The sequence below is a fragment of the Myxocyprinus asiaticus genome, chromosome 29 (assembly GCF_019703515.2).
Source record: "Myxocyprinus asiaticus isolate MX2 ecotype Aquarium Trade chromosome 29, UBuf_Myxa_2, whole genome shotgun sequence".
NCBI lineage: Eukaryota > Metazoa > Chordata > Actinopteri > Cypriniformes > Catostomidae > Myxocyprinus > Myxocyprinus asiaticus.
Genome location: NC_059372.1, coordinates 45,178,154 through 45,192,930, shown reverse-complemented (window position 1 = coordinate 45,192,930; position 14,777 = coordinate 45,178,154). Strand labels below are relative to the sequence as shown.

At 38.0% G+C, this 14,777-nt stretch overlaps 1 protein-coding gene across 1 annotated transcript in view; it reads left to right on the top strand.

Annotated features, from left to right (window-relative positions):
- The window catches only part of smc1al (structural maintenance of chromosomes 1A, like), an 84,961-nt gene that overhangs the window by 37,437 nt on the left and 32,747 nt on the right, over positions 1-14,777 (top strand). Inside the window, exons 7-11 of the mRNA XM_051661232.1 lie at positions 2,961-3,101; positions 3,182-3,264; positions 3,348-3,447; positions 8,161-8,268; positions 8,345-8,530. Of these exons, the coding sequence (XP_051517192.1) occupies positions 2,961-3,101; positions 3,182-3,264; positions 3,348-3,447; positions 8,161-8,268; positions 8,345-8,530 (618 nt within the window). The remainder of the gene's footprint in view (positions 1-2,960; positions 3,102-3,181; positions 3,265-3,347; positions 3,448-8,160; positions 8,269-8,344; positions 8,531-14,777) is intronic.

The window sequence follows — 14,777 nt, the reverse complement described above, 5'->3', positions numbered from 1 at the left end:
CCAACACCTCATCCTTGAGTAATAATGCTAAATTGCTAATTTGGTACTAGAAAATCACTTGCCATTATATCAAACGCAGTTGAAAGCTATTTGGTTCGTCAAACCAGCCCGTCTGGCACCAACAATCATGCCACGGTCCAAATCACTGAGATCACATTTTTTTCCCTATTCTGATGGTTGATGTGAACATTAAAGGAATAGTTCACCCAAACATTTTAATTTGCTGATAATTTACTCACCCTCAGGCCATCCAAGATGTATCTGAGTTTCTTTCTTCATCAAAACAGAATTTAAGGCTTTTAGGATTTCATTTCAGGCGTCCTCCTCTAAACAATGTAAGTGAATGTCCTCCATTTTTTGACGGTCCAAAATGCATATTTAGGGTGCATCAAAATAATCCACACGACTCCAGTTGACCAATAAATTTCGCAAATAGCAAACGATTGATTATTTTGAGAAACAAAACGATACTTATACTTTTTAACTACAAATGTTCGCTTTCGTACATCTCTGTGACGCACGCTCATGAGAGGGATGACATAAGCTCGTTAGTAAGGTCACATGTCACAGTTAAAATTTGTTTAACTGAAGCTCCTGACCCGTATCTGCATGATTTTATGCACTGCACTGCTGCCACACGATTGGCTGATTAGATAATCGCATGGATGTTGGTGCCAGATTGGCTGGTTTGAGTATTTCTGTAACTGCTGATCTCCTGGGATTTTCATGCACAAGTCTCTAAAATTTACTCCGAATGGTGCCTAAAACAAAAAACATCCAGTGAGTGGCAGTTCTGCAAATGGAAATGCCTTGTTGATGAGAGAGGTCAACAGAGAATGGCCAGACTGGTTTGAACTGACAAAGTCTACAGTAACTCAGATATCCACTCTGTACAGTTGAGTTGGCGCTGTTTTGGTGGCACAAGGGGACCTACACAATATTAGGCAGGTGGTTTTAATGTTGTGGCTGATCGGTGCATATATCAGAATCAGAATTAGCTTTATTGCCAAGTATGCTTACACATACAAGGAATTTGTCTTGGTGACAGAAACTTCCAGTGTACAAACAATACAGCAACAAGACAGAGATAATAATAAAAAAATAGAATAAAAATAAAAAGTGAATAGAAAATATAAGTATATATAGAAATACAAAATAAGACAAATTGTATGTGTGTGTGTATATGTGTGTGTGTGTGTGTGTGTGTGTATATATATATATATATATATATATATATATATACATCAAAATGGCGGAGAAGATTGCGGTTTCTATAAAAAAAAAAAGCCTCTTGCGCACTGGCTACTGCGAAATAGGGAGAAATACCCCCGCTTGAACGGCTATTTTTCCACTGAGAAAGCTGACCTTCAGAAAGCTGATAGCATCTCTGCTTGTGTGTGGCAACAGGTGATCGCACACGCTGCATCTCTCTCTCACACTCTCTCTCTCTCTCTCACACACACACACACACACACACACACACACACACACACACACACACACATCCTTGTTTATCCAATAACTTGTTAGAAACAGCACACGCCATGTTACTATTTCTGAAGTGACATTTTTGAATTACTAACGAAGGCTTTGACGCATTATTTGGTTTGAACCAGCAACGGCAGATTCTGATATGTCGCGTAAGAAAGCAGTTCCATGCACAAATGCATTTTTGTGACCATACTCTGTCTTTTCAATTTTTTTTAAATGTACCAGTATAAACTGCATCTGAGATTTCGTTCAGTTTGCACTCTTGTAGTCTCTATGTCTGGGCCATAAGAGAACAGTAAAGTAAGACTAAAGCAATATTGTAAAACATTTTAAATTGTATATATATATTTTTACTGTTCTCGGATGGCCCAGACATAGAGACTACAAGAGTGCAAATTGAATGAAATCTCAAATGCAGTTTATTGTGCTGCTCCAATCCCAATAAATAATTACCAGAAGAAAATAAAGTGGTACACAGTATGGGACTTTTAATTATAAAGAAGCCTGAAATACACATGGGACTCTTATTTTGAAATGTATGCGCTCCCAGTTGTGAGCTCACTGATGACTGATTCGCTGAGAAAGTGACTGATTCAAACTGCTAACCTGAGCTCCTGAGTTCACACCCTCAGTTCTTTGCAGGTGATTCATGAAAAAGACCCGGTTCAAAACAGTCATTTGTTCACAACTCTCTCGAGCTGGGTTTGTTGTTGTGTGTGGTGCAGCGGGCTTGTCAGAATCAGTACGGGTGAAAAACGGCATGCGACACACTAGTGCACGTTCTCTCTGAACACTCTGAAATTGTTCTCTACACAACAGTTACTCAACAATTAGTCTTTACTCTGTACTTTTTCCAGATGGATTTTTTATTCAGATGGAATGATTTTTAAAGTATGTAGCCTACATTTTGGCCTTTAGTCACTTATTTCTCAGCAAGACGTCATGTGCTGACTTTCATTTATGTTGTTGTTCTTGGCAGATACTTTTAAAGGATTAGTTCACCCAAAAATTTAATTTCTGTAATCATTACTCACCCTCAAGCCCATATGAATATTTCTCTTCCGGGGAACACAAAAGGAGATTATATTCCTCACTAAGCATGCTCGCTCTGAACTCAAGCGTTTAATGTGCTGACAACTGCCCAAGAGGGAGAGAGAGGGACACAGTTTGATTCAAAGACAAGATTATTGAATTTATTTGTTTATCTGAATGGATTGGTTTATTAAAATTGTGTTTAAAATTGTGCGCAGTACCCGCAATCCTGTTGCAAATTTCAGGCACTTAAAGAAAAGGTGAATAGGCTCTGGAAGCTGAACTGTTAAAGCTTGGTGCTAACAAGGCCAGGGTCATGAGTTTAATTCCGAAATTTGCAAAAACAACACACAAAAAGTGTTTTTCCTAATTTTTGTATTCAAACCATTGAATTGAAGTGTGAATTGTATCTGATCGTGTGTGTTATTTGTGCTCAGGTGAAGGCATATCACCGTCTGAAGGAGGAGGCCAGTAAACGAGCTGCTACCCTCGCTCAAGAGCTGGAGAAATTCAACCGAGACCAGAAAGCTGATCAGGACAGACTTGACCTGGAGGAGAGGAAGAAAATAGAAACAGAGGTACGTAGTTTCTGACCTCTGATTTTATACATTGAAATAAATAGAGCTGCTGGAATGATGTGAGTGTTGTTGTTCCATAGGCCAAGATCAAGCAGAAGATCCGAGAGATCGAGGAGAACCAGAAACGCATTGAGAAGCTGGAGGACTATATCACCACCAGCAGGTGTGAACACATCACAAAGCCACATGTGATACTGTGAAGAGCTGTGAGTTTCATTGCAGCATTTCTCTTTCTGTATTCATCAGGCAGTCCCTAGATGAGCAGAAGAGAATGGAGGAGGAGCTCACAGAAGAGGTGGAACAGGCCAAACGAAGAATTGATGAGATCAACATGGAGCTCAACCAGGTGAGAGTCTGAGTCAGGGTCATGTCCAATAAGTTTGAACATAAAGCCCTATAGACTTTATTCACAGCAGCGCCATATATGATTTTTGTTGGGAATGAAAATGAGGCTGTGAGGGATAGTCTTAGTCTTTTCAAAAGACATGCACTGTATAAAGCTCCTAGATCACGTTCCTTCAGCGGAGTGATTCAAACATTTCAAACATACAACCCATTGAAAAGACTGTAAGTCTGTCCGTCACAGCCTCGTTATAATTCCCGTCAAAAATTGCAGATTGCACTGTGAAAAAGGTCAATTCAGATAGTAATTGTTTTACGTGAGGACATGAGGTAATTCCAACATTTACAGGGGTAAGTCTGTGATTTTATTGCTGTCTGAATCAGAAATGTCTGTGTTTTTGTCCCACCACCTGCAAGAAAATTCCTGGCTGAATTACCTACTGTTTTTTGACACTACAAGGTTGTGTGCTAATTTAATTCCCATCTGAATCTATGAGTTGTGAAGAACAAATTAATCCAAAAGTTGTTTTGGAAATTATTTTTGACATGTTGCGCTGCCAAGTAATATGCATGTGTGTTTTTAACACAATGGAGGCTTGTATCAAATAAAAGTTGTAAATTATTTACATGAATAATTAGGGCTAAATGATTAACCAAAATAAAATCAAAATTGCGAAATGACACAGTGTGATTTTCAAACCACGAGGGCTGCGATTTAAATAAATAGTCTCAACGCGCTGGCCGCTGTGCTGCACCTATGTGCACGGCTGTTTTGTCTGTAGTGTGTAGTGCTCCGCTGAAGCAAAACTTGCATATCAGAGCATCTTTAAAGGAAACACCCCGGTGTTACATCTTTAATGCAGTTATATTTAATGCGTTATAGCTTTATTAAAGTTCAAATATTAAAGAAGTAGGTCATGTAGATAACTACAAACTCCAAAGCTGGCATTTCTCTGTGCGCAGCACATAAGATATTTAGACTTGCTTTTAGAGAATAGATCTTGAATATAAGTATATTTTGTCTTTACTGCACTCACAGAAGTATAACCAAGTGAAAAAATACACTTATATTTAAGATATATTTTCTGAAAACAAGTCTAAATATCTTATATGTTGCTTCTCAAGTAAATGTATCTTGTTTTAAGGATTTTTAGACAATTTTAAATGGAAAACAAGACAAAACTGGGTGCACTGCACTGGGCGCGTCCATTGACGTGACGCAACGTCTGTAGGATGTCTGCACCGAGCGTGTGCATTGATGCGATGCAACGTCAATAGGCTGTCTGCACCGGGTGCATCGACATGAACTTTCTGAAACATTTCTTTTTGATGTTGGTAGTAATAACGCCAGCGCAAAATGGAACGTGACACCTGTTTGTTTACTGTTGGAGTGATTTGCTGCAACGGACGCTCCATGGTAGACCGCATCATTGATTATAGTGTCCGGTGTAGACAAGGTGTGAGTGTTAACATTTGTGCTTGAGATGAAAAGTGTAATATATTGGGATGCAATGTGTTAAATTTGTGTTGTGTAAACTGTGAAATGTACATTTCTAATGTTTTGGTGCTTGTTCATTCTCTTCAGATTGAGTTTCAAAAATGGCTGAATTTGAGGGGCGGCATGCTGTTAGCCAGTCAAAAGAGAGGCCGTTTACATTTAAGTTTAAAGGAGCTGAGGCAAAAATCTAATTTTTCAGAAAAGTGGTCTGAGACAGGGTGAAAAATGATCATTTATTACAAAATTATGACTGTTTTGGTGAAAAAAAAAAACTTTACTAACATTATCAGTGGACCACAGGGAAGATAATAAAACTATAAAAAAAGAGCATTTCATAACCCCTTTAAAGCACCCCAGATTTACTTTTATTACACATTTGTGTAATTTCACATACGTCTATGTTTGGGTACTACAATTTACTATACACATTTACAATTATCCCATGAGAGTGGGGTTTTTTTGACAGCAAGGCAGATGAGAGCATTTCACTGCATTAAAAGGTTGTCAACTCAACTTCAAAGAACAGAAATTTCCATCCCTTCAGTTTTCAAAATAAAAGTTTCTGCCAAAATAGTTTTGAAAAAAGGCTTGAGGTTTCTGGTCTGCATAAGTTAAGAAATTATTAAAGAAATAAACTACTATTTAAAAAAAAATATAATAAATTATAATAGTCAGAAAAAAACAACATATGAATCCAAATTAACATGTATTTATACTAAAGTAATACAAAAATGACTACAAAAGATTTAGAAGTGAATAGTTTTTCGAGATTTATAATTATACTGTAAATCACTTTAACGAATCAGCCCCCAAATGTAGTCTCCCATCATGTTCTCGTTATACCGTCCTTGGTAGCGGCGTTCAAAATCCAGTATATCCTAATGGAAGCGCTCGCCTTGCTCCTCCGAGTACGCTCCCATGTTTTCCTTGAATTTATCAAGATGAGCATCAAGGATATAGACTTTGAGGGACATCCTACAGCCCATTGTGCCGTAGTTCTTCACCAGAGTCTCAACCAGCTCCACATAGTTTTCGGCCTTGTGATTGCCCAGGAAGCCCCGAACCACTGCGACAAAGCTGTTCCGTGCCGCATTCTCCTTACTAGTGAGCTTCTTGGGTAATTCATTGCACTCCACGATCATCTTTATCTGTGGTCTGACGAAGACACCGGCTTTGACCTTTGCCTCAGACAGCTTAGGGAAGAAGTCTTGAAGATACTTGAAGGCTGCCGACTCCTTATCTAGAGCTCTGACAAATTGATTCATAAGGCTCAATTTGATGTGCAGTGGTGGCATCAGCGCCTTCCGGGGGTCCACCAGTGGCTCTTACTTGACGTTGTTCCTCCCCACAGAGAATTCAGTCCGCTGTGGCCAGTCCCACCTGTGGTAGTGCGCCTTGGTGTCCCTGCTGTCCCAAATGCAAAGATAGCAGGGAAACTTGGTAAAACCGCCTTGGAGACCCATCAGGAATGCCACCATTTTGAAGTCTTCTATGACCTCCCAGCCGTACTCATCATACTTCAAGGCCTCCAGCAAGGTCTTGATGCTGTTGTAATCCTCTTTAAGGTGCACCGACTGAGCCAGGGGAAGAGACGGGTACTTGTTACCTTTATGGAGCAACTCTGCTTTGAGGCTCCTGGATGAGCTGTCAATGAAGAGGCGCCACTCATTCTGGTTACAGGCGATTCAGATTGCCTCGAACAGACTGGTCACATTGTGGCAGAAGCAGAGCCCAACTTGACGGGTGAAGAAGCTGGAAAAAGGTTGGTGACGCTTCTTCTGATTTGCGACTTGCACACTTTCATCCAACAAGTTCCACTGCTTGAGCCTAGAAGTCAAAAGCTCGGCATTGGACTTGGTGAGACCAAGATCTCTAATCAAGTCGTTGAGGTCTTTTTGGTTGGGGTAGTATGAGTTTCTCTCCACAGCTCCACCTCTAAAATCCGTCAAAGTCCATATCCTTGATGCTCATCTTGATAAATTCAAGGAGAACATGGAAGCATACCGGAGGAGCGTGCGCTCCCATCAGGAAATACTGTACTTTGAACGCCACTACCAAGGACAGTATAACGAGAACATGATGGGAGACTACATTTGGGGGCTGATTCGTGAAAGTGGTTTGCAGTATGATCGTAAATCTTGAAAAACTACTCACTTCTAAATCTTTTGTAGTCATTTTTGTATTACTTTAGTATAAATACGTGTTAATTTGGATTCATGGTCACAAAAGCAAAGTTTGCGGGGAATAATAGCCATTTTCTATACTTTTGAGGCATAAGAAATTAGGAAATAACACTTACTACCCAGGAACCAAAAAAAAAAAACACACATTTGTTACACCGTGTTGTTATACGATTCTATATTTCTATAATAATTTCTTAACATTATTATAATTGCAATAATATAATATTCAAGTTGACTGGGTTTCAAAAAAATTGATGAAATGTGAACTGAACCTTTCACAAATTTTTACAGAGCAGACAGATGCTATATGATTGTGATACTTTCCCCCACCCCCTCTGTTTTATTTATTTATTTAATTTGGTTCTTTTTAGAGGACTCAGTTTTGAACACCCTTTCTAGAACAGTATTTCTGGTCGGCAGTAAAGCATGGGAAAAACATGGTTTAATTTTGGTTAAAAGGAATCACACATAATTTTTGTTTTATGTTTAACATATCCCTGTTCAAATCGCAATCGCAATTATTTTCAAAATAATCGCAATTCAATTTTTTGGTCCAAATAGTCCAGCTCTATTAATAATGTTATGTTGCTGCTTCACCACAGTGAGCAGGAGCTCTAAGTAGAAGAAAAAGAAAAAAGAGAGCCAGTCTTTTGAAATGGGTCATTATCATGGCAGCAATGGGGATGTAATAAAATTTTAAAAAAATAATAATATTTTAATATATAAATGTAAATTATATCCATTTATATTTTGAAATGAGGGTTTGCACAATCCATCGTGTCGCTAACATGGTAGTCATGTAAAATAGCCATTACTATTAAAAATGTCACATGTTAAGACATTTTGTTGACCTTTGACATTTTGTTTTCATTGTGTTGTGCTCAGTAGCCCCGCCCACAATGAAATCTCATTGGTTCAAGATCCTGCTTCACATAGCTGTATATTAAACATCAAATAATTTATTTGCACAGTGTTTTCACAGTGTTTGGATGGGAAGTTTACTTGATGTACACCAGTATGATAATATTGTGTGCAGGTGATGGAGCAGTTGGGTGATGCTCGTATCGACAGACAGGAGAACAGTAGACAGCAGCGGAAAGCTGAGATCCTGGAGAGCATCAAAAGACTGTATCCTGGATCAGTGGTGAGGAGTCGCAATGCATTATCTCATCTATGTTTTATACAGCTGTATGCTCACGTGTGCTCCCCTCATGTTCTAGTATGGCAGACTGATCGACCTGTGCCAGCCCACACAGAAGAAATACCAGATCGCTGTCACTAAAGTGCTGGGCAAGAACATGGATGCCATTATTGTGGACTCGGAGAAGACGGGTCGAGATTGTATCCAGTACATTAAAGAACAGCGAGGAGAACCTGAGACCTTCCTGCCTCTGGACTACCTGGAGGTCTGTACAACAGCACTGTTTCATCACACTGATGAACGATATATTGAATATCCATGATACACCGATCAGGCACAACATTAAAACCACCTGCCTAATATTATGTAGGTCCCCCACTTGCCGCTAAAAACAGCGCCAACCCGCATCTCAGAATAGCATTCTGAGATAATATTCTTCTCACCACAGTTGTACAGAGCAGTTATTTGAGTTATCGTAGACTTTGTCAGTTTAAATCAGTCTGGCCATTCTCTGTTGAATTTATCCAGTTAGCTTCAGTTCTGTGAACGGAAATGCCTTGTTGATGAGAGAGGTCAACAGACAATGGCCAGACTGGTTTGAACTGACAAAGACTACAGTAACTCAGATAACCACTCTGTACAATTGTGGTGAAAAGAATATCATCTCGGAATGCTATTCTGAGATGCAGGTTGGCACTGATTTGACCTACACAATATTAGGCAGGTGGTTTTTATGTTGTGGCTGATTGGTGTATATGTGCAATGATTTTGCTGGTGATTATAAGCAACATTGGGAATATTGCAATGATTTCAATGCATTTTATTTGATTAAAGGAATGTTCCGGATTCAATACAAGTTAAGCTCATTCGAAAGCATTTGTTGCATAATGTTGATTACCACAAAAATTAATTTAGACTCATTCCTCCTTTAAAAAAAAAAAAAGCAGAAATCGAGGTTCAAGTGAGACACTTAAAATGGAAAGAGAATGGGGGCCAATTTTTTAACGTTAATATACTCTTTCAAAAATTTTACCACAAGACATAAAGGATATGCGTGTAAACATGATTTTAGTGTGATAAAACATTTATAAACCTTTTCTGTGTAAAGTTATAGCCAATTTTACAACTTCATTACCATGACTATGTAATGACAACAAACCCTAAAATGACTGTAAAAATGATGATTTATACAACTTTATAGCTCAAATAATACACAAGTTCTAACAGATGAATTAATGCAAGTGCTTTTATAAAAGTATAAGCTTCACATTTCTGTTTAAACCCTCCAAAAATTGTCCCTATTCACTTCCATTGTAAGTCTCACTGTAACCCCGATTTTTGCTTTTTTTTTTTTTTTTTTTTTTTTTTTTTTTTCTCTTAAAGAAAAGGAGGAATGAGTCTAAATGAATTTTTGTGGTAATCAACATTATGCCACAAATGCTGTCGATATAGCCTATTCAACACGGAACGTTCCTTTTAAGTTTCATAAAGACAGCGTTATTAGACTAGTTTCTCAATCCTACCATGCAGGTTCAAGAACATTTAGACAAAGGCATTTAATAATGTGTAACATAGCTCTTTGTGCATGTAAAAGGTCTTCAAAGTTACAAAGCACAAAGTCCACGCAAAAGGGAGTTATTCTCTCCCACAGACAATACTGCTCAAGAACTACAAGAAACGGGCTGTTTGTAGTCCAGCCATTTCTTCCGAAAAGTATCGACGTCACTATGTAACACATTTGCATAATGCCCGCCTAAGGGCTACTTTGGCCCGCCCTCAAACAAACTTAGTTATAGACGAGGCCAGGATGAGTTGGGTTAGTGTTGTCGCCATGTCAAGAAGACACTGTTTTCTTCACTGTGAAAGCAAAACCTCTTTGTTTGGACTTCCAAAGACAGACGAATTGAAGAATCAGTGGTTAAAATGTATTTGAATTATTTAGCAGTAGAACCACAACCAATGCCGGATTTTCAAGTCAGTTACTCCTGAAAGATGGTGCAGTTCCCACTTTGTTGGGACAATCAGGAGCTTCAGGATCACAACCTGTAAATATGTAAGTAATTCATAACAGACTAGGCCAGCTGACCAATCAGAGCAGACTGGGCTTTTCGGAAAGGGAGGCTTTAAAGATACAGGAGGTAAATCAGAGCATTTGAGCCAGAGGATGAAGAGCGGGGAAAAGAAATGTACAGTATGATAAAAATTGTGTTTTTCGAACATTAAAGCATGTAAACCTATTCTAGTAGACCCCCAAAATAAAATTATGAACCGGTAAATTAGCATAATATGGGCTTTTTAAATGTAGATGTAGCCTTAGTTATGAGCTGACTGGGAAGATAAACACTATTAAAGTGTGACGCAACTGCAGTAGTCAACAGACGAGCGCAGCGCATGCAAACTAGAGGATGGGAGTGGAGTGGAGTGGCAACAATTTACCTTCCGCAAGGCGTTGAGGCGCCTTCATGCAAATGCTTCACCGCAAAACTCTAAAGAGGGTAAACAAATCTTTATTATTTATCACTAGAGCGGTTTTGAAGTTAAAGGGAAAGTTCACCCAAAAATCTAAATTCTCTCATCATTTACTCAATCTCATGCCATCCCAGATGACTGATTGACTTCTGCAGAACACAAATAAAGATTTTTAGAATATTTCAGCTCTGTAGGTCCATACAATGCAAGTGAATGGTGTTCAGAACTTTGTAGCTCCAAAATCACATAAAGGCCATATAAAAGTAATCCATAAGACTCCAGTGGTTAAATCTATATCTTCAGAATTGATATGATAGGTGTGGGTGAGAAAAGGATAAAAATTTCCACTTTCAGATGTGAAAATGAAACTAAATAGGCACCACATGTGACTTTCAGGTGTGAAAGTGAAAGTGGAGATGTAGAGTAAAAAAAAAAGTACTTAAATGTTAATCTGTTTCTCACCCACTCCTATCATATTGCTTCTGAAGACGTGGAATAAACCACTGTAGTCTTATGGATTAATTTTATGTTTCCTTTATGTGATTTCTGGAGCTATAAAAATCTGGTCACCATTCACATGCATTGTATGGACCTACAGAGCTGAGATATTCTTTAAATATTTGTTTGTGTTCTGCTGAAGAAAGTTTTTTTTGGTGAACGATCCCTTTAATAGTGGATATATATCACTTTTTTTTTTTTTTTTTATGTATCTCAGGTGAGTGTGATGTTGATCACTTATGGTGTTTATAAGTTGACAATGTCTTTGACAGTTGCAACAGAACTGATCATATCTGTTTTCTTTATTGCAATGAATAGAAATAGAAAGTCGCTCCTTGAAAAATTAAAACCAAACCATGAGGAAATTTAACTGTTATACCCTAATTTATAGGATTTTTTTTAGGCTTGTATGATATAATATTAAACACCATATTTTCCGGAAAATAAGTAGCGTTTTTTTTTCCATCAACTGAAAGGTCCTGCAACTTATAGTCCGAAGCGACTTGTATACATAATTAATGTCGGCCATTCAAACGCCTGCACTCTAAAACATATGCTTACACACAAACAGATGAAAACATAAATTAAAGAGCTGGTAGTAGTGATTTAAAGTAGGGATGTGCTCTACGACTAATTTAATTGTCGTTTAAACAGAAGTTTTATAACCGAATAGTCTAAAGAGAAACCAACCTTCAGAAAACAGTAAAAAAAAAAATGTAAGCGACCCATTTAAAATACTTAATCTATTCCAAATCCGATGCTAAATTCCACTGAAATGGGGCATTTAACTGCGCCGTGCTCGTCTTGCATTATGATCATTGTACATTTAAATATAGAACATGACACGCATTCACTGAATCAACATTAGCGAATATTTAACAGACATATTTATTGAAAACATGAATGAATAGTTCAGGATCAATGGAACAACCATTAAAAGCCTGTTCTAAACGGAAATCACCAAGTAAAAGTTACTTAACATATTAAAACAGTCAGGACATTGTTGAAAATAATTAACAGGTAAGCCAAATCTATGAGAGAGAAAAAAAATGTGCTGAAAAGTCACGCGTATTTCACGACGTGCAGTGGTGCATTAGCCATTGATCTAATATGACAGCTGTTCGGTAAAGAACATTAACCAATAACAGTTATGATGTAAAAAACAAAAAAAAAAAAAAAAGTAGCTATAGGATAGAAAAAATAGGCCTGTGATATAGCCTGCAATAAACCTAATGTATTCTAAACATGACGAGCACACAAAATAAAAGATAGTTTAACCCGTTAAGTAGTCGGCACCTCGTTGAAAATGGCCTCCTTAATCAGCAGATTAAAAAAATGGCATACCTAGCCTAAAACAGTTATTTTCTAGGCTACTTACTCAAAAGCATAATATTTTGATGAGTAAAATTAACACGTCGACATGGTACAGTGAAAGACGGGACTTGACTCACCTGAGGCGCCTGTCCTGCTCTTGAAAAAGCCCGCTCAGCGGAAAATGCACAGATGCACAGATGTAAAGAAGACTCAAATGTGAAAACATCCTTATGGACTTTCAAACATTTGGAAAGCCGATTCCCGCACCACCAAAGTGATTTCATAACTACTTTGCTGAGTTTGCTTGTCTAGTGAGAGGACATTTTCCTGCGCGTGCCGCGAGAGAAAGGGAAGACGCACGCGCAGACTGTGGTGAAATGAAACTTTTTGTATCTGATCCAGATATCCTCTTTTTTTTTTTAAATAATATTTGTATTATTAATTCTATTTAAAATATGTAACATTAATATGACAGTAAATTAAGTGCAGCCTCTGTAAAAAATATAAAGCCAAACGTAAATGTGTAAAAATTATTATCAGTTTAATGGGGGGAAATATTAACCGACTAGTAATTCCAGTGTCGACTAGCAGCATCAGAACCGTCTAGTAGACTAGTCTCGCACATCCCTAATTTAAAGTGGCCAATTCAGAGTATTTTGCCTTTAGAAAGTACTTTATGCAACCAGCTAAAATATTCTGGTTATATTCTATATATTTAGGGGTCAAGCACCGAAGCTGCTGTGGCACCTATTGTTTTCATCAGTAGTAGTACTGTAATTTTTATTCCTCCCTAATGGGAGTTTATGGTAGCCCATTGAACCGTACATAGGAAAATGATGAAATCTGAAACACTGCTAGGGGTGCCAAATTTGGGGTCTCTAGGACATATTCTGTAGCGCCACCACCATGTCAAATATTCACTTTTCTTTTGTGCATATCCTTTGAACTGTTTGTTCTGCCCTAGGAACACAAATTTTTTTTTTTTTCTTACTCTCCTCACATTAAAACTCTGCCCATTACAGTGGCCGCCATCTTGCATTATGACATTTACGGTTTAAACTTTTCACGTCTGATTGTTTTGTCTGATTACTCCTGATGATGATTCCAATGGACCCCTTACATTAAAACTCCGCTCATTAAAGTGGCCGCCATCTTTGACCGAGCCCCACAGAATGAATAAAACAGAATTTTGATATTTGACTTTGTTGAAAAGTTATACAAACACACAGTTAACGAGGTGGCAGTGAAAAAGGATTGGAGGCTGTATCTCGGCAACAATGTGTCCTATCGAAATGAAACTTGGTTTGCCTCATGAGAACCATGGTCTGAGGGCACATGCAGAGTTTTGCCACAGCGCCAACTATGGGTCAAGAATTGTAAAACAATTGCTTTTTTTGCTTGTAACTTTTGAAACGTATGTTCTAAAATCATGGGGTTGGTGTTTGTGGATTCCTTACGTCATGCAGACTTCAAAGATACCAGTTTTTCCCATATCAGCCATACTACATCTCCACCATATTGACATTTATAAAAAAAAAAAAAAGATACATCTTTTAAATACATTGTCGAATTTCAAAGAAAATTTATATGCATCATCGACATTATGTCCTGATGATACTTGATCAGTTTGGAGACAATGCCACCTATAGTTCAAAAGATAACCCACACTTGTGTGCTGACTCTAAACTCAGGAAGTCTCTTTGCCACTCAATTGGCATGTCAGCTGAGTGGCTCAGTGTGTTTAAGCACTGATTTATAGTTCAAAAGGTTGTGGGGTTGTTTCCCAGGTGGAGCAGTGTTAGAGTTGATGTTATATATTAACGGTGTATCCTTCTAAACACCGCAGACAGCACACACACATCACAGCTCGTGTTTAATCTTCACCCTGCATGCTGAGAATGAGACACAAAACTCACATTTATAAAAAGAATCCCTAACATTCACTTAAAATCCCCATTAGTTGTGTAATGAAATGTGATTACAATTTGAAGTGTTATTAATACAGTAGGAGAGAGCGAGGCACAAACTAACACTTTTTGGTTTTCTTATGTTTGTGTAAATGTACTTGGGGTTCGATGTATTTTTCTTTGTACACATTAATTTCACACGTGTCTATTACACATATGTGGTCTTGTTTCATGAGTACAGCGTGTACTTTTTCCTAAAAAAAAAAGAAAGTGAAACAGGAGAGGGGCACATTGTAACAAGACCATATAACAGCTTAAACCCCC